We start from the raw sequence: 24,915 nt of genomic DNA, 5'->3' as shown, positions 1-24,915 counted from the left end.
CCGCGATTTTCGCGCTGTGCGGCTTTTTTGAAAAGACCGCGTTACATGACGAGCTGAGCTCGTCATGAGCATGCGAGCGGCGCAACTCATGATGGAAGGGGTTAATGCTTTGATGACTATTAGCCGCCTATGTTATACGTATACCACTGTCTACCTCTTTTGTATTGAATGTCGAATTTCAAATGTATGTATATTACCCCAATCGTTTAAAAACAGTGTATTGTAAAGTGCTCTGATACCCTTGTAGGTCATATTCGCACTATATAAAACTTTATAAATAAAAAAAATATAAGTAAGGTTGAAAATGTTGACAAAGGCTGTGGGGACACCTGAAACGCTTTCCTAAGTGGCAAGTGATGTCTATCAATAAAATGGAATTTCCTAAAGGATTGTAGTGCAGGTTTTCTCTTGATGGGGAGAAAGCTGTTTGCAGTTGTAATGAGGCCTGTGTGGTGTCGCCTCAACCTAGTACCATCGGTTATCAGGATGCACTCCAGAAACCCAGAAACCCACAATGATATATATACCATTGTGGCAACTTAGGGGAAAATCACATGGTTGGGGGAGCCGTAATTAGGGAGTGCTGCAGAAACAGTTAAAAGCTGGGGGCCACGGACTTTTAGTTGGGCGGAGGCATCTGAAGAAGGCACAAGCCGAAATGCATTATTCCTTACCTGCTATCTATTAAAGAACCTCGTCTGAAATCCCTGCCTGAGGCTCCTTCATTCAGTGTTGTTGGAGGGTGTATTGGATGTGTTCGTGTCAGCCAGAGACACGTTAAGGAGCCCCGTTTCATCAAATTGGCTGCCTGCTTTCCCGGTCCCTACGCAAGCAGTTTTGTTTTTCGCCAAGGTATTGGCGTGCAGCAGCCCACCTCCAGAGTACGGGAAAAGCAAGGGATGCTGCCGGTCGGCAGTCCGTGACTTCACGGAGGTAGCTGGTGCATTGTAACCAGCCCACGACCCAGCGGACCTGTACCCTGCAGGTTGAAACATAGTGCAGGGACTCGAGGGGTCCTGAAGATTTAGGGGGTCATTATGATGGCGGATTTCCCGCATACTCCGGGCCGGCGGAAGCCACCGCCGGCCCGGAGTATGCGGGAAATCCGCCGAGGAGGCCTGAAAGACCCACCGCCAAATCAGGATGGCTGGTGGGTCTCACAATCTGTCCGCCGCTTTTCCGCCGCGGTCGGAAGGCGACCACGGTGGAAAAGCACTAACATGGCAGGCGGTGTCTATCAGACACCGCCAGCCATATTAGGATGTAGGGAAAGTAATGCTTTTCCGCGGCGGCTTTTCCGCCGTGGAAAAGCATACGGACAATCACTTTGGGGGCCCGTTGCGGGCCACCTGGGTGAAGGTTGAGTGGGGGGTGCACATGGGGGGTACCTATGGTACCCCCCTGCCTTTGCGTGCACGAAGCGGCAGGCACCGTGCGGTGCCTGCCGCTTTGTGCATGCAAATGCACAGCTTTCGTTTTTTACATTGCGGCGGGTGCTGCTTCAAGCAGCACCCGCCGCAATGTAAAACATACAGGATGTGACCGCCAGGGTGGCGGTCACATCCTAATTGCCATGGAGGGACCGCCGCTGCCCATGCGGACGGTCCCTCCTACTCAGGGGTGGCGGACGGACGCAAGTCCGTCCGCCATCCTAATCGGCCCCTTAATTTGGACTGAATAAAGTGCGCCCAGCTCTGCAAACGCTCAAAAACACAAAGATTCAACTTTGGTTTCTCCACGTTCCACAACCCAGTGGACCTGTACCCTGCAGGTCGAAACGTAGTGCGGGGACTCGAGGGGTCCTGAAGATTTCATTTGGACTGAATAAAGTGCGCCCAGCTCTGCAAACGCTCCATGTTCTACCGGCCCAGGTATGAAGCATTCTGGGAGTTGCAGTGTCTACCATCGTGGCAACTTAAAGGACGATCACATGGCTGGGGAAGGCGTTTACTCCGTAATTAGGGAGTGCTGCAGAAACAGTTAAAAGCTGGGGGCTACAGAGTTTCAGTTGGGCAGGGGCATCAGAAGAAGGCACAAGCTGAAATGCATTATGCTTTACCTGCTATCTATTAAACAACCTCGTCTGAAATCCCTGCCTGTGGCTCCTTCCTTCGGCATTGTAGGAGGGTGTATTGGATATTATATATATATATATATATATATATATATATATATATATATATATATATATATATATATATATATATATATATATATATACACACATCAGCTGTAGTTTCCCACCACACCGCCGACGCGATAGTCAAAAAACCACGCAAATCCAACGTTTCTTCTTAGGCACAGGTATTTATTGAAGTTGAGTTACCAAATCTGACGCGTTTCGGGCATCCGCCCTTGCTCACAGATTGTCAGTCAATAAGCTGTTCACCATTTAAATACCAACTGTTCCATAGTTTTTTTCAAATGCATTTTTTTCTCTAACCACGTGATAGTGAAGAGTGAGGACATACTACTCAGTAAAGCCATATGTAGTTTGTCTTCCAAACATTTTAAACATTTAGCAACCCATATATATATATACGTCATACAAACGTCTCCAGCAGTCATGCAGGTTAATAGACGAGACAAACCCAGGTACTGGTGCTGATTTTTTATTTAGCTCCACACCACACCACCATTACGCGTTTCGAGCCAAACAGGCCCTTGATCACATGACAACGTGCAGGGGCTTATGTGCTCCTTTTAAAGTGCTAATGCCACAAGCCAAGTATTGCTGTCATAGAAATAGAAGACATATTGCCACAATCACTTACTGCATAAATGCAGATATGCACATAATAAACATTGTGTAATATACAACGTGTTATTGTAACTGCTCATACAGTTTAACTAAAGGATGGAAGTATATCTGTCTAAAATATAAATACATGAATATATATATATATATATATATAGTCAAGATACGTCAACCTGGAACTAAGAATAGTAAATCTATACTTACCTATGTATATTTATCATGTTGACACATTACAAGCTGATACACTTTCCAAATTTGGGCAGGATAGAGACCTTGACCGTACTTTTCTTTTGAAGGTGCAGAAAAAACTCTTATGGAGGAGGATTCTTTCTCCCTCAATGGACATACCTCAAAACTGCCTTTTCACATATGATGATGTAGGAGGAGGTGGAAGAACATTATTTAAGAAGAAAGCTCCATGGGAACCCTCCTTTCAACAAAGGCAGTTATACTGCCCTCTCCCTCACAATCGTGGGAGACATAATCATACATATTGTGAACAGCTCGAGGCAGCATAGTCCTCCAATTTGCCACATATGTAGAAATAATGTGACACGGCTATGATTGCAGGAAGGAAAAAAGCAAATCCACCAGACAAAGCCTTTGCTCTAACATTTGAATCAACATGATGTTTATCAAATGTTTATATTGCAGTCTGTGTGGCTATCTAGCAAATTTAAGGCATAGATACACCTTTAATGAAAGGACTAATAACTGTTCTTGTGAGTGTCCCCTATGAAGTATTGTATCATAGTTTCTTACAATTGTGGATCCTCAAATGTTGTGCCATATCTGCTTATTTCAAAGTTTCCATACCCCAGTTGCATATTGCTGGGACTTGCCATTCAGGTTCACAGTATAACCTTTTACTTCTGCAACACCATCCAGTTGGTTTATATGCTGATCTACATCTCCTAAACACTTCATGAACTTCTAGTACTGCTCCGCTGAAGATTGTTGTATGGTTTTACCCATGCACTGTTAATGCTACCAATCTCTAGACTCTCTGGTTTATGTTTATCCTTATAGGGATGTGAACTCTAGAACTTGATTCACTAATATAAATGTGACCTTCAGAACTGGACATAATGTTGCAAGTATGATTTTCAGAAACACGGCATGGCTTATATATATCTGGGCCACAACACTCTACTATGGTGGCCCAGATATATAAGACAAGACTTTAACAATAATGTGGATGGTTAACACGGTTTTTGTTATTTATCTCAGCCACTATGTAAGGAGATACAAAAGGAGTGAGGTAGACAGAGATTCAAAGAGGCACCAATAGCCATAATGCCTCAATTATGGAGAACCTTAAAATATACTTTTCACTTCAGAAATACTCTGGTGGATGATGGCGATTATTGGCTACAAGTTAGATGCACCTAGATTGAGAAACTCTTTGTTGACATGGATGGTGAGAAAATTATGGCCAGTGACTATTTTCTGTGGCACATGTCTGAGAGCTGCTACTTTAGCACTGGCAAGGATTCAACTCTGGTCCTTGACTATTAAAGATGCTGCCCTGATCCCACCCCTCAGACACCCTGACACAATTTACCTCCTTACGCAGGAATATCTTCCAGTCCACATTAGCATAGGAGAAGTAGACACTGGCAGAGAGTTTGCAGAGTAGTGACTTGATGTTGGTGTCCTCTAGCAGGGAGCGAGCAGAGCCTGACAGAAGGAAGGAAGAATGATGGTCAAAAACAGAAATACATACATAAACTCACCACATGTCTGAGACCTTTGTAGACATTAGGCCTCCACCATGACCTATGAGACCCTATTACTCCATGGTTTTCCCCAGAGACCCTCATTCCCAAAAAAGGTTTTTGTACACAATCCCTTATTGTTGATTTTAGAAACACATTCACAATACCTTCACCCAGAGATCTGAGCCCCTCATAAATAAGGTCTAACCCCTAAAACGTAATTATCAATGTGGGGGGGAAAAGAACCTATGATCCATTCGGCTTCCAGAGGTTAGAACAATAATCAGGGGGAGAATGGATCACTTGTCCTGTGAAATGAGGGTCTTTATCGAATTAGAGTCATATAAAAACCCTCATCAAACGTACACAGCCCGGTAGCGGTATATCTTGATTCTCCGCCTAGGTGTAACGTTACAGCATCATTATAGGGTTCTTAGATAGTTTGCATGCTGTCCTCCACCTGAAGGTAGACCAACTGATTTTCCAGTAGTGTTCAGAGATTTAAGAACAGTGAAAAATGTGCAAGTGCTCAGGTGCTGTGAATTAAAATTCTCTACATCACCATATTGCGCAAGAATTGTACTCTAATGATGGTGATGTGAGAAGGTAAAAACAATTCAGGTGCGATTGCAGACCCAGTTACAAGTCTACCGCACTATTGGGTCGACACGTTTCAGCCTTCTTGTAAATTCTAAAGGCTTTTTTCAGGACCAAAGTGCTATAGGAAGCTTGTTGCAGCCCCTAATTATAGTGGTTAACTTACCACCAGCATTTGTAAATTCAGATCTGTAGTATCTGGAATTATAAGAAAGAAAAGATGTAAGTAGTATCATAGTTCTTAAGTATGTACCCTATGTGTCCAAGGCAATCACATTTTGTACCACTGATATATCAATAATGCTGTTACGATTTATTGTGCATATTAATAAAGACATTTTTTTTTATACCTTGTTGGTTTCCGTTTGGAAGGCGTACAAAGTATCTTAGCTATTTAAAAGATGGCGAGTATGGCAGGTTGTCGAGTTGTATGCACGCTAGCATGTTCATTTGTACATTAAGGTAAGGATTATGGCATTCATCATGTAGGTTAAATTACATTAAGTGCGTGGCGTCGGATGCCACCGAGCGGTAAATGGCCCTGAAGAATGAAATAATGACATATCCTAAAGGTAAACTTTCTAATTCAACTATTCCCGCTAACTTTGACTTTTAAGCCTCCCCGCATGACAAAACATTAATATAACTGTACAGTGGCTGTAATGTTTGAAAATAATAACTGCTTGCACTCTATTAGTACGCGCACTTGTCCTTACATACTATTATTTGAGAAAAGGGCGTCTTATTGATAACCGCGACGTATTTGGCTCGCCATTATCATGATCGTCCTCAGGGCTATAACTTTGTTTTTAATACTGGAATTGACTCTGTGAGGGCGCATACCAGGGCGACTAACCAGCGTACGCCACGCACTTAATGTAATTTAACCTACATGATGAATGCCATAATCCTTACCTTAATGCTAGTTAGACTTGTGAATCCTTATGTACAAATAAACATGCTTGTGTACAACCAACAAGGTATATAAAAAAAATCTTTATTAATCTGCACAATAAATCGTAACAGCATTATTGATTTATCAGTGGTATTAAATTTGATTACCTTGGACACATAGGGTACATACTTAAGAACTATCAGCCACATGCATCATTGTAGGAATTTACGATTCCTAAATTGCGAAAATTAAGGAATCGCAATTTAGGAATCTCAAATTCCTATGCATCAAGAATTTGCAAACGTTTTTGCGATTTCTTAATTTTCCTTATTTGCGATTCCTTAATTGCGAATCGCAAATAAGGAATCGCTTTACATTGATTCCTATGGGCCTAGAGGCCTAGAGGCCCATAGGAATCAATGGGAAGGCATTGTCATTTTGCAAATTCGCAATTAAGGAATCGCAAAATGAGAATGCAATTTCAAGGGTGCAGGGGGGGGTCCAAAGAACCCCTCCTTGCACCCCTGAAATGTCACGTAAGTACATTTTACTCACACACATGTCCCAAGGGCATGTGTATGTGTAAAATATAAGTTTAAAAAATGCATTTTTGGGAATTTCTGAAACTTTTCGCAAATTACCATGAAGGTTTACTTCATGGTAATTTTCCCCTTCCTAATTGCGAATTCGCAAATTAAAACAAATCATGCATAGCATATAAGAAATCGCAAAAATTGCGATTTCTTAAATGCTATTGCAATTTGAGAAATCGCAAAAAATTGCGATTTCTTAAATTGCGAAAAATGAAAAATAAATAAATAAATCATGCATAAAAAGGATTTTTGCATTCGCAAACGGCCGAATTTTGCGATTCGCACCGTTTGCGAATGCAAAAAAGCTTGATGCATGTGGCCCTTTGATACTACTTACATCTTTTCTTTCTTATAATTCCAGATACTACAGATCTGAATTTACAAATGCTGGTGGTAAGTTAACCACTATAATTAGGGGCTGCAACAAGCTTCCTATAGCACTTTGGTCCTGAAGAAAGCCTTTAGTATTTAAAAAAAGGCTGAAACATGTCGACCCAATAGTGAGGTAGACTGGTAACTGGGTCTACATTCGCACCTGAATTGTTTTTACCTTCTCACATCACCATCATTAGAATAAAATTCTTGCGCAATAGGGTGATGCAGAGAATTTTAATTCACAGCACCTGAGCACTTGCAAATTGTTCACTGTTCTTAAATCTCTGGACACTACTGGAAAATCATTTGGTCTACCTCCAGGTGGAGGACAGCATGCAAACTATCTAAGAACCCTATAATGATGCTGTAACGTTACACCTAGGCGGAGAATCAAGATATATCGCTACCGGCCTGTGTACGTTTGATGAGGGTTTTATATGGCTCCAATTCGATAAAGACCCTGATTTCACAGGACAAATGATCCATTCTCCCCCTGATTATTGTTCTAACCCCCAAAACACCTATACAAGAGCACTTCCAAGTGATGTTACAATCCATTCACAATACCTTACCCGAGAACCAGCAAAATAAAATCTCATTATCAGAAACCCATGACCCACCTACGGAGGTCTCAATGTGGAGAATCTGATTTACATTTGTGTCTGACTAATTAACAATTACCAGTTCTCTCATTGTCTTTCCTCCTCAGCATTCTGGGACTCTAAAGTGCTCTCCCAGGAGTTTAAATGTATATGATGGCCAAACTGTGTGAGAGGCAGGTGCTTTAGGCATATTGCCTGGGAAAGTTGAGAATTTTAGCACTCATTTTCAATAATGTAATGTGTGTTTTTTGAGATGGAATGCTTTACGTATTTCAACCGTCTCATCAGCCCTGTCATTTGGTTCCTCTCCACCACTCTGTAAATAGGACGATATATAATACTGTAGTTTTTTGCGTGCGTATTTTCTATAGATTTTTAATTCAGTAAAATGCTGGGGACCAATGACTTTCCAGAAAAATGTATAAAAAAAAATTAAAATAAATAGACAATCCACTCATACTCCTCCACATTCTAGGAGAAGGAGATTCTATGTTCTTTGACTACATGACTCTTGACATAAACTTTGGATCTTCACACTCCTGAGCTATATTCTTTATTGCTCAGACCACATTTTCAAAGTTGGATGGGTTCATAACATTTTCTAAGGTGGCTATAAATTTCAGGGTGTACTCAGTCAAATGCTCCAATACAACAGTGGTAGAGTGCCCAAAATGAGGCTGCTTTCACCATGCTAGAGATGACTCTTTGAATGCAAAGCCCCAATATGCAGTGCACACACTACGAACCCTTGAGAGTCACAAGGGAAAGGGGACAGAAAGGAGTACAGTGACATGCAATGTTTCTGAGGAGCAAATCATGGACTAGCACTGCTTACTCTGGGCAAGAGGTAACTCTTCACCAAGTGTAAGCTGTCGATATCGGTCAGCTTACACTTCATGCATGCATGCTGCCGACATTGGGAAAATCAGGCAGAGATACCACAGACTGCACACTCCTCACAATGTCCAGTTCATGATATGTGCTACTGTTTGTGAAATTGTGACTGGTGTCCCTTAAGGGACAGTGGTCATATTGTAATCCCAGTATGAATGCTGACGCTGCAAAGCCTTTTGTTTCATGCAGGCCTTGGTCCCAGCACTCGCCACAGTTACCAACTGAGATGCATAGCCGATTCATTCCACATTAATAATGAGTTTGGCGATTTACACCTCGTGTTAACAGTCCCTTAGCACTGCGAAAGATTAGAGAATCTGCTGCAGCACAAAGGGTGAGTGAACTCACATAGCAATGCAAAGCTAAGCACTTGCAAGTAGCCTCCCTGTATAGGCCCTGGACATCTTCCAACAATCAACAAAATACGGTAATTCTGCAGGTCATATATTATTATCACTTTATAATATGCACACACATTTTTCTATCTTCAATGTTTTCCATGACCACTTAACAAAATTGGTGCACTGTAACTGTATAAACATTAGTGCATACTGATACAATGTATGTAAAAGCTTTGATGGTTCACAACTTCTAAAATGTTAAACCGATATTTCTCAGTATCTTGCTGTTCACAATTCATGACCAGACTGATTGGAACACGAGCTCACCGTCGTTTACCGCGTAAACATGTTTCAAAGTCAACAATGGAGTTTTTAAGCTCAACATATTTTTATCATATATACAAGCTTGACATAATCCTCATGTGCTTGCACATAACACAGTTTCCACAACTCACTTGTGTGATCATCACCCACATGCAAATATTTTCCCTTGAGGTAGTAAGCAAGCAGGACAGGATCAAACCAACATACTCCTCTTGCACATTCTGCAATTAAATGTTCAGTCCAAAACAATTCTTGCTGATGTAAGACTCTCTTTCTGTCCCTTCTCGTCAGGGTAAGGTAGATGTGGTATTAGTGCCTATAAATGGGCCACAGAATGTTCTTTCTCTTCCTTTGGGGATTTCTGGCTTTTTGATCAAACTCAAGTCTTGTGCTTGTATGTGGTCTGCCCCACATGCATCATCCAGCATGGGAACTTCTACTGTATACATTACAAACCTTTGAAAATGTAACTCTCCTTTGTGTGGTTGGTTAGCATTTTCGATCCAGCCCATTGTTGCTTTGTGAGTGAGCTAAACAAAGACATCCCCCTCTGTTTATATTGCCAAATATCTGTGAGTGTTATGTAATGTTATTTCATCACTTTGAAAACAATATCCTTCGTCTTATGGCTTCTTTTGTGAAAAGTTGCAGTTTTTACTTTACAAAACTAATTTCAAAACTCAGGATAATTTCCAAATAATCTAAGGTTACTAATAAAACAACCCAGCAATAATTATAAAGGAAGCGGCCAAAGGAGGAAACATAGTAATGCTCCATGTAGATAACTATATTTCAGTTGGCAGGTATCAGACACCACCTACTATGAGAAACTGCCTAACAAACCAACTAAAGTTATACAATGTGTACTCTACACTCAATTAATTAAATGGCATCCGAAAGCGTTATTATCTACTGAATAACAAACAGTACCTCTTTATATGACACCCTATGGTGCAACACTGTACCTTTTACCAAAGATACACAAACCCGGATTCACATCAGCAGGGAGAGTTATTATAGCAGGTATGAACTCAGTGTGAATTGGAGAATACATTAATTACTATTATAAGCCATCATTCCAAAATGCCTTCCTACATAAGCGATACAAAAAACATACTCCAAAAACTAGACCATTTGGACTTTATGGAGGAACTTATTCTGGCAACAACGGACATAGTGTGCCTTTACACTTCTGTCGAATATCTTCTTGAGAGTGAACGTCTTTGAGATCTTGGACGATGAGGCCAGTGGGATCTCAATCTTGACCTAGACCTATGGCTGTGTAGTCTGGTGTGATGGAATTTAGATCTAAGGTGCCTTGGTGCCAGTGCCACTGGTACAGGATACTGTGGTGGTCGAGAAGGAGTGGCTGGTGGTATTAGCAGTGGAGGTACAGCTGGGATTGCTAGTTGAGGAGGAGGAGATGAATATGGAAGACGAGTGAATTCCAACAGAGCCTGTGGAGATATTGGTGAATCTGGAATGGTCATTGAAGATGTGGCTTGGATGGAGGATAAGCTTGTGAGTACCCCGATGGGGTTCCAGTCGATCTGTACAAAAACAATAGGGAATTATGGGCCCCGATTCTTGCACGCCTTTTTAATGCAACTCTACATGAGGGCTTACTTTCTTCGTTGTGCCAATCTCGGATAGTACCAATTTTTAAAAAGGGTGATCGAGATAGTTGTAAGTGTTATCGCCCAATATCACTATTGGACTCCACTGTCAAGATCCTAGGAAGAGTAATTTTAAACAGACTCCAAATATGGGCTGACGAGAATAAAATTATAAGCGATTTACAGTATGGCTTCAGGAAAGGCCTGGGGACAATTGAGCAATGCCTGAACTTGCATATTTTAACTGAAAAGTATACCAGAGCCAAGGAGGGTCGATTGTTTTTAACATTTGTAGATCTTACCTCTGCATTCGACTGCGTCTCGCACAGTAAACTTTGCTGGTTATGGGTAACATGGGTGTAGATCGCTCCATCATAAACCTTCTTTGGGAACTTTATGCTGGAGCATCTGCAAAAGTTACATTTGGGAAAAATGGGGAATGTACCAAATCCTTTGGAATTAAAAGAGGGGTACGCCAAGGCTGTGTCCTAGCTCCATTCCTCTTCATACTCAATATCAACGATGTGGAGAGCACACTACTGACTGAGTGTAGGGACCTCCCAATGGTAGGGGAAAGGCCAATACCAACCCTGCTATATGCAGATGATGCCGTCCTTATGGCTAGATCAGAAAGTCGTGTATGCATGAACCATGCAGCTACATCCCCACGACTGACACACCATATGAATAATTCTTCAAAATGTAGACTTGGTAGTTCAATTTATTTAGACACAAGTGGAATGTCAATAGCAAATTGATATTACATTCATATCAATAAGTGATCCATGTTAAGTAAAGTTCATAGTTCAAAACGAGGAACAATCATGAAATGCGACTCCAATGCATTTCGGGCAAAGCCCTTTGTCAAGGAGTGCTGTAAGGAAGGAGACGAATCACCATCAGAGTACATTACGATAAAAAACAAATAACCATAAACAGTTAACAAACAAAAAACGTGCGTAGCGCTTAACTGACATAGTGCCTAGCGTTTAAATCAATGGTGGTGACCAGGGTGTGGTAAATGATTAAGGTGCCGATCAAAGGATAATAATATTGAGTGACTGGTAACCCAATGCGTGAAATAGTTAAATACGGCGGTTGTGTCAAAGTGCTCGTGAACCTAAACAAACGAGCAAGGTGATATGCGCATTAAGCAGGCAACCATTCAAAGCACCAGTCGAAAAACTTACTTCGAGTTAAGAGTAACGCCGCCCGTTACTGACAGGTTCATGGTTCCCGGCCAGGAAGCTGGGAAACCAATATAGCGCGAAACAAGGGTTGTGAACATAGAGGGCGGACTAGGCTGGTGTATGGACAACTTGGGCGCCATGCTGGAGTGGGGGAAAGTGGTCATCGCCAAAGGAACTAAACGTGTGACGGGAGTTATAGAGTGTTAAATAAAGTGTAAATAAAATGAATATTAAAATAAAATAAAATGGAAATGGAAATGAAAATAAAAATAAAAATTAATGAAAAATAGCCATGCAAGATCGTGAGACGATGGCAAAAGTGACGAAATGTGCAGAAACACACGCAGCATGCGGATCAATGTAACATGGTGCTGACATTATAGATAGCAACTAAATTCACAGCGATCATTTAACCCAAAAGGTTTTTGGGTCTGGAGGCGGTAAATCCATTCCAGTTCTCTCTTCAACAGGAGTTTATTGTTGTCAGTACCCTCCTTTTTGGTAACAGTTTCCAAAATGATATATTGCAATTGTGCAATAGAGTGACGAGCTTCATCAAAGTGCATGGCAATGTTGGACTTCACGTTTTTGAGTCGGATGTTTGACTTATGTTCATTTAAACGTGTCTTTATTTTTCTTTCGGTCTTTCCCACATACAGTGTGCCGCATGGGCATTTTAGTGCGTAAATTAGGTTTGAGGAGTCACAAGTGGCGTTGGTCCGGAGCTTGATAGTCTTGCCATTCATGGGATGATGAATGAAATTGCCTTTAATGGCAGAGTTGCAGTGACTGCAATTTAAACACGGTTGTGTGCCTTTGTATTTTAGACCTGAGGTTGTAGGGTTGGACAGTATTTCCTTAATGTTTTTGCTTCGAGTGTGGGCAAACAAGGGTGCAGCTCTGTACAACTCATCGAAGTCTGGTTCAATCTGAAGGATGGGCCAATGTCTTAATATGATCTTTTTGTAGATCTTACTAACAGTTGAGAATTTAGAAACCAGAACATTTCGTGGTTGTGCTGTAGTGTTTTTTTTTAACAAAGCTTCTGGTCTGGTGATTTGTGTCACTCGAAGTTGTGCATCTTTAACAACCTGTTCTGGGTAACCTCTCGCTACAAATCGCTTCTGCATTTCATCCATACGTAGATCCAAGGTGTGTTCGTCTGAGACAATGCGTTTGACTCTCAAGAGTTGAGAAAACGGTAAATGTCTTTTTAGTGACTCCTGGTGATGACTCTTGTAATGCAAGGTGTTATTACGGTCAGTCTTTTTTCTGTGGAGGTCAGTGGTGAGACCATTAGTGGTGATTTTTATGTTAACATCAAGGAAAGTGATTTCTGAATCATTGATTTCCCATGTGAGTTTGATGCGATCGTCTTTGGAATTCAGTTGACTGAGAAATTGTTCAAGAGAGGCTGTAGAATCCGTCCAGATGAGAAAGAGATCATCAATATATCTTGTATACATGAGTATTTTTTCATGGTTGGTTTGATCGCCATATATATATGTTTTTTCGAAGTTTTCCATGTAAATGTTGGCATATGAGGGGGCCGCACAATTTCCCATAGCCATTCCAGAAAGCTGTAGGAACCACTCATTGTCAACTTGAAAGTAACTATGGTAAAGAGTAAAGAGTATATACCATCAATTCCATTAGGAAAGTTTGCATGGAGTTGTCAATATCACTGGTGAGCAAAGCCTGTTCAACCGCTTCGATGCCTCCCTGGTGAGGGATGGATGTGTATAAGGAGCTGACATCAGCAGTACACATGATGTAGTGGTTGTCGTGATTAATCTGAATTTGAGATAGTTTAATTAAGAATTCTGTAGTATCCTTAATATAACTATGAGCTTTGGTGACAATGGCTTGTAAATATTTGTCAATCAGCTTGCCAGTCGCTTCATGAATTGAACCTCTGGTGGACACAATTGGCCGAAAAGGAGGATTATTCAAATCTTTATGGATTTTGGGACTCATTTGTAAAGATGGGCTCCTAGGATGTTGTGGTAGGAGGAAGTTCTTAGTGCGTTCCTGTATGATATTGTTATCAAAGGCTTTCATAACAATGTCTTGAAGAGTGTTATAAAATTCTCTAGTCGGATTATTATCCAATTTCATATACAAGGAAGCGTCACAAATATGTTCTTGTAAACGTTGATTGTACAAGGAGTTGTCAAGAATGACAAGAGCCCCGCCCTTGTCGGCTTTCAGGCATTTGATTTCCTTATTGTTAGCCAGAGATTGAAGAACATCACGATCTTTAGATGTGAGGTTAGGGCGTCGGTTGTGACGCTGAAAGTTAATCTTTGACACGTCATGGCGTACCAATTTTTCAAATAAATCAATTGACTTATGGCTACAAGGAGCTTGAAATGTGCTTGCAGGTCTCAATCCTTTCAATTCATCGGGTTTGCTGTCAGTGGTAGATGGTAAAACCTTTTCAAAAAAGTAGCGCAGCCTAAGTTTCCTTAGGAATTTGAAGGTGCTGACCTCAAGTTCCAACAAGTTGGTGTTGGTAGTGGGAATGAACGAAGTGCCTTTCTCTAAAACGTTCATCTGATATTGATTGATGGTAGTGCTTGAGATGTTTATGACTAGGTGGTCCTTTTCGGTTTGGGGTCTTTCGGTATTGCCTTGCTCCGAGTTGTTGGAGCAGTTGAATCTTTTTCTTTTACTCTGGCTCCTCCTGAGTCTTCGAGGTCGGTTGTGTCTACCTCTAAAAAATGAACCGCAGAGGTTTGAATTTGTGAGGTGGCAGATGTGCTAGCGACGTCGTGAGCTGGTCTAGGAGGTAGAGTAGCACGAGGCGGTCGAGATGAGGTGTCACTACCAGAAGAAGATGTGTCAGTTTGTGTATTGGTTGGTCGATTCCGTCTCCGTTGGGTGTATATGTCTGCCCATGAATAAACCTCGTCGAGCTTGTAGTCAAGCGTATCCCGGCGAAATTTTCGAATCTTCCGCTCGTTGATTTCTTTCTGATGTTTGTCCAATGTGATTTTTAAATCAGCCAGAGTATTAGAAAGTTCTTCTGGGGTTAACATGTCTTTAAGTTCTAGATCAATTTCTTTGATTTCTTGTTCAAGTTCTTTAAGAATATCTGAAAGTTCTTCCACGATCAACAAAATGAGATCCAGGCTGCATTTGTTCAAAATTCTTTCCCATTTGTCTTTGAATATTTTCGAGTTTTTGCACAATGAGGGTTTCAAGGCGATCCGTAAACCGCGAGGGATTCTGAGTGCCCTGTGGTACTTCAACAAAGTGCTCGCATGGAGCTTTTGGTTGATGTGTCTCTTTGAAAGGTATAGTAGTTGCTTGATACATTGTTCCTTGTTGCGTGTGGAAGAAGCTGGGGTGATGTCTTCCTCAATTAAGGCATAAATGCGTTGACGTTCCTCTTCGTCATATGCAAGGGTGTGCGCTCGAGCTTCGGTGCTGCGGCTAATCTCTTCAAATTGCATTTTAGCGCGTGCAATCGTTCGTGGCGGGGTGCTGTAGATAATGAATAGTGGGAAACGATGCACAGCAATGTTGTGAATCTAGTTGTCAGGTGTAGACAATTTAGGGTGCACACGTGGGTAGTGTCTCCGTCCAAGACACCTGAGGAAATGATCAGAAAGTCGTGTATGCATGAACCATGCAGCTACATCCCCACGACTGACACACCATATGAATAATTCTTCAAAATTCTTCAAAATGTAGCCTTATGGCTAGAACACCACAGGCTATGCAGAGGTTGGTTACCTCATTTTGCGATTTCATGACAAGGTTAGATTTGCGTATTAATTGTTCTAAGACCTTTACCATGTCTTGTGGATCGGGATTAAAAAACAGGAGAAGGGCACTTTATATTGGCTCTATCCCTGTTGATGTTACTCCAACCTTTTGTTACCTAGGAGTTTTAATTGATTGCAAGGACCTATGGAATACCACTATTAGTACTAGGAGATTATTGTTTTGCAAATCAATTATGGCCTTAAAGAACTTTAGCCGTAAAATTGGGAAGAGACCAATCAAGGAAATGCTAACCATATATAAAGCCACTTGTGTAGCGATTGTAACATATGGCTCAGGTTTATGGGGACACGCCAATGTAAGCTCACTGCAGATTGTTGAAAATCTCTTTATGAAATACCTTCTAGCACTTCCACAGAGTGTTTCAACATATGTTTGTCATGTAGAATTAGGGGAGCCTTACTTGGAAGACACTATAAAAACGGCACCAATTCTACTATGGCATAGAATATGGACAGTTGACGAATGTAAATTAAACCGCACAATAATGAACAATGTGGTTGGGCTAGAGAAGAGTGACAAATTTAGATGGCTGTGCCATGTGAGGAAATTCCTCACTGCATTGGGTATGGGGTATTATTTCACAGAACAATCTTCTCTATGTGACATTTCAAGAAAATCTTTAAAAGAAAAGTGTATGGCTTATCTGCACAAGAACAGAATTACGATTGAAATGAAGAAAATAACTGTAGTAGCCCACGAACAAATTGTGTTTTCTAGAAATATACAACCTTATTTGAGCTTACCAATGAGTGACCATGAAAGGTTTTTATTAATGCGTTTTAGATTGAATTTGTTCTTTCGGTTACTTAGTTTCCCAGTAATGAATGATTGCAGGACCGGACTGGGAACCGAAACCGGCCCTGGCAAAGTGCTCGGCCGCCCCCCCCCCCCCCCGGGGGTTGGGGGGTGCGACCGCGCTCTTTGGTCAAAAACTTTGATAAAATGTCCCTGCGATGAACTGTCAGTACAAACGGATATACATATATTATTCTTTTGTACATTTTATTCTGTACCTAGACGAACGTGGGTTATTCCACTTCTGAAGATTATGGGCATTAATCGCTGTCGCCCTGCTTTTTTAGCCATACAGATGCTTGATAGTATTTTAAGTGTCGTATTTATTTCCTCATTCCTTAAAAATGTTTTTAAATCACGAAAATCAATTGTAACCTGAATTATGTGGAAATAACCTTTGTGTACTGTAATTGATTGTATTGTAAGAATCTTTTTTAATTATGATTTTCTTCTTCTTTTATTGTACTTTTATGGTTATTTTGTCTTAATAACCGAATAAAGTTTTGAAATGAAAAAAAATGAGTCAGACTCTTAAGGAAGTCTGCGTGCTCTCATCCGTGAAAGCCCCTGCTGTCTTAGTCAGAGGAATTCTATGATGTCTTGGCATCGAACCATGTCGTGACGCTGAAGTTCTTGATGTTGTATGTTGTCTCGACATTGATGGCACATATGACACCAAGGAGGAGACCAATGTCAAACTAGCTCCTGATGGTGAGCAAGCAGGTGCTATACCACTTCTCAACATGGAACAGGAGCGTTTGCTAAATTTTCTTCTTTAGGATCTCCCTTTGCAGGTGTCCTCAGAGTGTGCATTGTGGCACTGGTAGAGGGAACTGTCTCTCCTCATCCTTCACAAGTCTCTCCAGCAAGGGAATTTTGTCTTTTGTGGTGCTCCACTCGGCCATGGAGGTGAATCTTCTCTCTCTTCTTCAAATGTCACCTGGAAAGGGTCTTGCAGTAGTGACATGATCAGTGGGTCTGTTTTTGCCACATTCTGGGCCGTTCACAAAAAGAGATGGCATTTTGCACAACATCAGATATATTTTTTTCTCACAAAAATTTCTAAAAAGACTCTACACTCTAAAGGACATTGAGTGAATCATTTTATGAAGAAATATATTCATTTTCTTAGAATAAAAAAGCCCTAAAAGGGCAGAGTTCTGCTCCAGGATCTTGTCAGCAGGAGCCAGAAAAAAAGAACTGAGTAAACTGCTACCTGCAGGGCATAATGGGGCACTGGAGGTCAAGGTGCCCTTAAAGGTGAAGTGTCCTATTTTTATTGTTTTCAATGATGCAATCCTTACAGCCACTTTGCCAAATATTTCTCATTCTCTTTCTTTAATAAGAAGCAAAAAGAGTTTGTGAAGGATGTTTTTGAAAAGGTCACTTTTTAATTTTTTCTTGTTACTTTTGAAGGCTTAAGCCTTTCTTCACATTTTTTATATTGACAATATAGCTGTTTTAAGGCTGCAACATGAATCATTTGTGTCACATTTGCCTCCTTGCCTTTCCAAAGTATGGCAAAGTAAATGTGACTTTGAAAGGACTGCTCCGGAATCCCGGCACGGGTCTGGGACTATTCAATACTTATGATTATCAAAGGCGATCCCCATAACCAATACATTTCATTATCATTACTATACTCAGAAAATCCTATATTAGCATTGGTACCTGATCAGCAACAACACATCTATCCAGAATGGGATCCAATAATACCCACCAATTGGTTTTAGAAAAGCATGCAATCTGAAGCGGATGTATGACGGTACAACGCGTACCGTTACAACGCGTCCCTTTACGACGCAGTTTTAACAACGCAAGTCGTTACAACGACTTGCGTTGGTGGGGCGCTGATAGTGAATAGTTTAATTTACTATTCCAACACCAGTCCCCGTGGATAGTAGGGAAGGTGTTGGATGGTAAATTAAACTATCCCTTATCCTAGAGCGCCCTCCAGCGAAAGTCGTTGAGCGAAAGTCATTGTAACGACTTTCGTTGTTAAAACTGTGTCGAAACTGTACCGCGTTGTAGTGGTTCCGTTGTAAAGGATGTTTCCCATCTGAAGCAACACATATGTTGATCTTTACTCAAGGATTAAAGTAAAAAACAACTAACATTTTTGGACAATAATATATGGCATAACTTTCAAATCTGTAAATTGATTGAGAACAAAACTACAGAAGTAATGTTGCCTAATGGTTCTAGACACAGAATACTGTCATGGATCAATTGCAAAAGCACCTTTCTAATACACATAATACAACATCCTTGTAAACAGAAATACACTGGTACGACCTCCAGACCACTAAAACTCGCATTCGAGTACACTTACGGAATATCCAATGCCATGAGTGGAAAATTGCCTACAGGACCTTGAACACAACAGATCCTTCAGCTTTTTGGGGATAGAGCAGATACCAAGAGACGTCAGAAGAGGTGATTGAGTACTTATACTACGAAGAATGGAACATTAACTTAGTATTAGGACAGACTCATTATGCTATGGACTAATTAAAGCAGCAGAGATGCATTACTGGCTTTACTAACTTACCCAGGATGGATCTTCATGGCAAGAATACTTAACAGTTCTCTCGCTCTCAACACCAAGCCAAGTAATACCATAATCCATTCACATGGAACCAAGCTCTTCACCTATCATTTTTTTACAGTCTCCAATGATCTCTACTTGGATCACATTCTGACCGTCTCCATTTGAACTGTACACACCCTGAACACTCTCAGACAGTCCAATGTACTTCCACTCTCATGACTAAACTGCAGATTTATACCCCTCCTACCATTCTCATCAAATATCTTCCATCTTATTGGGATACCTACGATAACTCCTAGAAAGTTCTTATTAATTGGTAATGCTGTTTCTTTTGACTGTTTCATTGTAAGCTCTGTGTCATCTACTTTTGTACCACTAACTAGGATGACCAAGAGAAACAATGAAGTCACATTTCTAACCAATATGCTCCTGCAACTGTGTATGCTGTTCTGTTGACTATACTTCACGCTTCGCTTGTGCCATACTAATGTACAGATAGTTAGAATGACTTTAGAAAGAATATATATAACATTATCACCAACAAAATAATGATACCATCTTTGCATTTAAGAATTTTAGACTCACACTTAAATACCTATAAAATTAGGTTCAGACTCTGCCATCCCCTCAACCCTTCCACTGCCCATCCACTACAGATGTCCCTATCCTGCTGCCCAATCAAGCTGTCTCATCATCTAAAGGGTCTCCTTATTGATAAATAGCTCATCATTAATGTTAAAGTTTAGAAACAAAGTAGCCAAATTAAAATTGACAATGAGAGAGACGCTCCTGTAGGTGATGGAGCCAATGACAAGGATATCAAAGCTGAGGTTGACAAAGAAAGAGACATCAAGGGTGAAGGATGCAAATGGGATGAGTGCAGAAAACACAAGAGAAGTGGGGACAGAAGTTGCGGAACATGTTGAAAGTCTCTTACTTTACCAGTGACTACATGCACAGTCCTAGAGAAAATGCTGTTGGGTATTTCTATAGTAATGGCAGGACTGGAGATTATTCTTTCATACTAGCTTTTATTTACACTGGACTTGCAACATTTGAAAAGACTGGGTTTCTTAGAGATGGCATTATATTCAGTAACGTTGCTGTTCACATGAGCACAGGCCTATATATTAGGAAGCAACCAAGTAACCTATCAGAGGCTAAGGTGAACAACTTTACAAGGACTTGTGTGTTTAGCATTTTAGGTAACTTGAAACTTGTGTATGGATTAATTAAAGCTGAAACTAACCAGAGCTTAGCCAGTAATTGCTAACACAGCATGCAGTAAAACTATCGGACTAGTCATCTGAGACCAATGCCCAAGAGCCACTTATCTGATATACAGAGCAACAGCCAAAACAGACAGATTGCTTACTAAGTGATTTTTTCAAAACCGTTGAACCTGCCAAATATCCACTGATAAAGAAATGTAACTTGGGGAGAGATGCTCCATTGACAGCATTATGTTTCATTTGCACAATTACTGTTACGGCTTTATTGTGCAACAAAACAGGCTCCTCGATGCTTCTTCAAATTAATTAGAAAATATATACAAAATTGAAAGCAGAATCTCTCTACTTCACTAAGGAGTCCACCAAAGCGGTAGCGGTGGAACTACTCTAAAGAAAGAAGGCAAGTCAAGGGTACCTTATAATCTTTCCTCTGTAAAGTAGGCACATCTCCAGTAGACACAACAGACGTTTCAAGAATGTTGAATAACAGCATGTGAGCTTGTGCTGAAATGGAATCTGGTCTTTCAAAGACCATCTCCATATCAAATCAGGGACACATGCAATATTATCAGGAGGAAATTGCTTTATGAAAGATCAACATGTCTGGGATCTTCTTATCTTTAAGGTTGGTGTCAGGACCACAATTAGAAACACTGTAGTAGATTGTGCCTTCATATGCTGATCTTCATGACTTGTATCAGCAGTTTGTGCAGTAGAGAAAGAATGCACGTTTTTGCTTTTGAGAATGCCTATTGGTGCCTATGAAATCCACATCTAGAAACAACTGAGGGTTTGGCTTGACCATAACTTGTCTATGGATCATCACATAAAGAACCTGAGTGCTTGTTACTTTGGTCTATTGAGGTGCCTTTAACAAATCGATGGGCTTTCCCACAATCCACTACAAAAAAAGGTGTTCAGGCAATCAACACATCGCAGCTGGACTACGGTAATGTTCTCTAGCTTGGAATCACTGAGACTTTACTAAGGTGACTGCAAAACGCAGCAGCATGAATACTGTTTCTTTTTTTTTTTTTAAAACCTTTATTGTGCAGTATCATCAAACATTTACGGGCCTACAACCACCCGGCCGGCCTCGACGTCTGTCTAAGCACTTTCATAAGGTATACGGTGACTCAGCAGTACATCAATACAAAGTAGCAAGCATTCAGAATTACACTGGAAAACATCAGACTGCCGAGAAACAGGAGAAGTAAGGTTCATTTTAAAATTTTAACAGTATACGTAAAAGGATAGAAACAGAGAAGGATCAGTAACCATACAGTCCAGCGAGAGTAAGAGTGGGCAACGCCTACCAAAGGATATCTAACGAACAGTGAAACATAAGCAAAGTATCGGCACATAAATAGCAATGGAAGGATAAACTACCACCAAAATATTCGCGCCAGTCCGTACCCACCCCACACCAAGCCACCCTACTGACCCGAAGAAAAGAAGAAAAGAAAAGGAATTAAAAAAAAGGGAAGAGAAAAAATAAGGCCCATAGGAACTGAAAACGGACAAAATAAAGCCCCCCCTCCTCACCCCCCACCCTACACACATGCAGAGGCTACGGCCTACCCCCCCCTAGCAGTGTGTCTGTCGCCCAATAAAGAATACCCGAAATATAGACACAGAACAGGAAGAAAGAAAAGAAGAAGAAACCCTATAAATCGGAGGAGGGTCATACATATGAGCTCCCGGTCTCCCAAGCCACAAGTTCATTCTCCACCCCAAGAGTAAATGGCAACAATAATAAGCAACAGTTACAGTAATGAATGGGGAGAGTCATCAAACACAGCGCAGCTGAATGTTACATTGGGACATATCAATCCGGTCCTCCGCCAGCCAAGCAGCCATCAACTATGAAAGGGAGCACCTAGCCCTGGCCCGTTCGTGCGAGCCCCCCTAAACATGGCCCCTGTGGGAAGCCCGTCCCACCCAACACAAAGAAACAAAATGTCCACGCATGGCAGAAGAGAGGTCTGTGAACACAAAATGGACGCCGCCCGTTACCAATAGGTCCATCTTCACCGACAAACATCATCCCCAGGTTCGTCCGATGACACTCAGTCCACAGCAAGGATCGTGGGGCTTGGAAGAAGGATGCAGTCAAAGGGGCTAACAGCTGCAAAAGCATTGTTCGGGGCAATAGCGACGATATCGTGAACGAAGTCTCAGCCCCCAGGCGGGAGAGATACACTGCAGCGCCACAGGAGCTGGCAGACGGTCGTCCGCAGGCAACAACACTATCAGGGATAATCTGCTCCCCTCCGCACTCGCGGGGAAACATAGTAGCCACCTCAGGAACTGGAGAAGGCAAATCGCCATCCCACTGGGAGCAGTCCAGCCATATTCGCTTCAGAGTGAACGCAACGCCATCAAGCTTCTCACCCAGCTCTCGGTAACCATCCCTCCACGCAGATCGTAGGTCCCCAAGAGCAGCGAGAATGGTGCCACAGGATAGCTCAGGTTGGGGACCCCACATCACCGCGTTACGAGATGACCCGCACATCCCATCACACATCACAGCGATAGGCAGGGTACTGCAGCCTATCTCGTGCAGGGAGCCAGCAAACGGTTCCACCGTGGAGGGAGAATGACAATAAGATGGGGGCGAGGACGGCACCGGCAGGTAGCAGTCCAAAGTACCGATGCCAACAAGGCAGACCTCTAAGGAGCGATCCTCGGTAACAGCCATCCCCTCATCAATTCAAGGCTGGGACAAATTCGGGGGTGGTCCGCAAAAACCGGGCAAGTTCGAAAATGGGGTCGATACTGCTCACCTCCAGCTTTACACAAAGAAGAAGTATTCCCAGTGAGTCCCCATCTCGCAAATGCACCCCAGTCGCGTGGTGCGAGGAGCTGCGCCCCAGCAGCGAAATTCTGTTCCTGCTCCCTGTCGGCAGTCAATGCGTCCTAAAGGGCCAGCTCCGAACAGGCCCGGCTGGCCGGTGTTGAGCAATTAGCACCCGGCGGCATTCAGCTGCGTAGGTCCCGGCTTCAGGGCTGTGGAGGCCACCAAACAACTTCCCGAATAACTCCAATTACCAGGCAGGTAGAAACCCCAGGAAAACACGAATGAGGACAGCGCGCAATCACCCACACCCCGCTGCAGCGCGACCTCAGGATGATAATCAGGATTTCAGAGCGGGGCTCGAGAACTCGCGGAGCCGGGAGCCTACACGTCCGCTCCGGTGGCCATCTTGGCTCCTCCCCCTGAATACTGTTTCTTTGTCACAATCATCATCCTATCCCTGTCCGCTAGACTGATTTGCATTGGCTTCAAATTGCAAATCGGGTTCTAATTTAAAGCCTTTTGCTTTGCCTTCTGCACGGTTGCCAATACAGGCCCCATCTCCTTGCGACATCTCATTTAGCCCTGTGCTTGTTATAGGGCACTCCGGTCTTCCGACTCAAGGTTGCCCTGTGTCCCCAGAATCAGAAGGAACAGGGAGGGTAGTCAATCAATCCCTATCAATTAAGTCGTTTCTTCTGACGTCTGACGCAGAAACTCTGGAATTCTCTACCACTTAATTTGCTTCTGAGGCCTAATGAGGCAATCTTCAGAAAATATCTGAAAGCATGGCTGTCCTAGCTGCTGGTCTGCTAGTTTTTCTTGCTGAGTTCTGTTTGTGGCCAGATCTCTATCGCTGCGATGCCCTAGGGTGCTTTACAATCCAAAACATAAACATCTAGGGGCTGACTACGATGCGGTAGGATACAGCTTCAACCGTCGGTCGGTGCTATTCCTACTGCATGGTAATCAGCAGGTCGGATTCCTTTCCGACAGACCCATTAGGAGAGTGTCGGTCGGAAAGGAATCCTACCAGTCAGACACAGAACAGCTGTAGGAAGTCGACTTTGGGGGCACCAGCAGGGCCCCCATAGGTGCACGGACTCCGTTTGGAGGCCAAGGGGGCACCTATTGTGCCCCCCTTTGGATCCCTGCACCCCGTGGCAGGCACCTTGAGGTGCCTGCCAAGAGGGGCAGGAATGAACTGCACCTCGCTGTTTTACAATGAGGGCATGCATTCCAGTCAGTATACATGCTCCCATTGTAAAGAATTGGGGTGCCACTAAACAGTGTTCGGTCGTATCCTAATTGATGGGTCATGACCACCGACAGGAGGTCGGTCAGTCCCAGTACCGAAACGATGTCAGGCGGACTTCATCGTAATTAGGCCCCTAGTGTTTGACATAGATGATGTTATCTACATTAAAATGGTGTGAGAAGTAAGTGGTAATATGTCAGCCAAAGAATGGACAGAAGGGATTTCTTAAATGATTGTTGAATGGAGACCTAAGTGCGGATTAGGGTTTTTTAGTCCTGCTAATGTTTTACTGAAATAAAGGATTTAATAAAGGATTTGTCAGTGCTGCCTCTTCACAGTGGCAACAAGTAAAGAGAAGCACCTCGCCTTCAGCATACTGAAACAGGAAGAACTGTGCAGTGGCTTAAAGGGATTGTGGATACCACATAGCCCTGACCATTTACTCCATAGCTATTCTGGACCAACTAGTCTCAGCCACTCCAGGTGTCATTCCAACGTGCTCTGCATATACATCAAAGATATGTAATTTATACACCAGTCACAGTTAGTGCCAAATGAGTTATTCAGGTTTGAAATCTGCACAT

At 42.2% G+C, this 24,915-nt stretch overlaps 1 protein-coding gene across 2 annotated transcripts in view; it reads right to left on the bottom strand.

The window, feature by feature from the left end:
- Nucleotides 1–24,915, bottom strand: part of MYO15B (myosin XVB) — an 810,836-nt gene that overhangs the window by 365,749 nt on the left and 420,172 nt on the right. For both annotated transcript variants that reach the window (XM_078654532.1, XM_078654533.1), the window contains one exon: nucleotides 4,323–4,438. In XM_078654532.1, the coding sequence (XP_078510658.1) occupies nucleotides 4,323–4,438 (116 nt within the window). The remainder of the gene's footprint in view (nucleotides 1–4,322; nucleotides 4,439–24,915) is intronic.

Source organism: Lissotriton helveticus, chromosome 7 (assembly GCF_964261635.1).
Source record: "Lissotriton helveticus chromosome 7, aLisHel1.1, whole genome shotgun sequence".
Classification (NCBI taxonomy): domain Eukaryota; kingdom Metazoa; phylum Chordata; class Amphibia; order Caudata; family Salamandridae; genus Lissotriton; species Lissotriton helveticus.
Note: the sequence above shows the minus strand (reverse complement) of the source record. Positions and strands in the feature narration are given on the sequence as shown.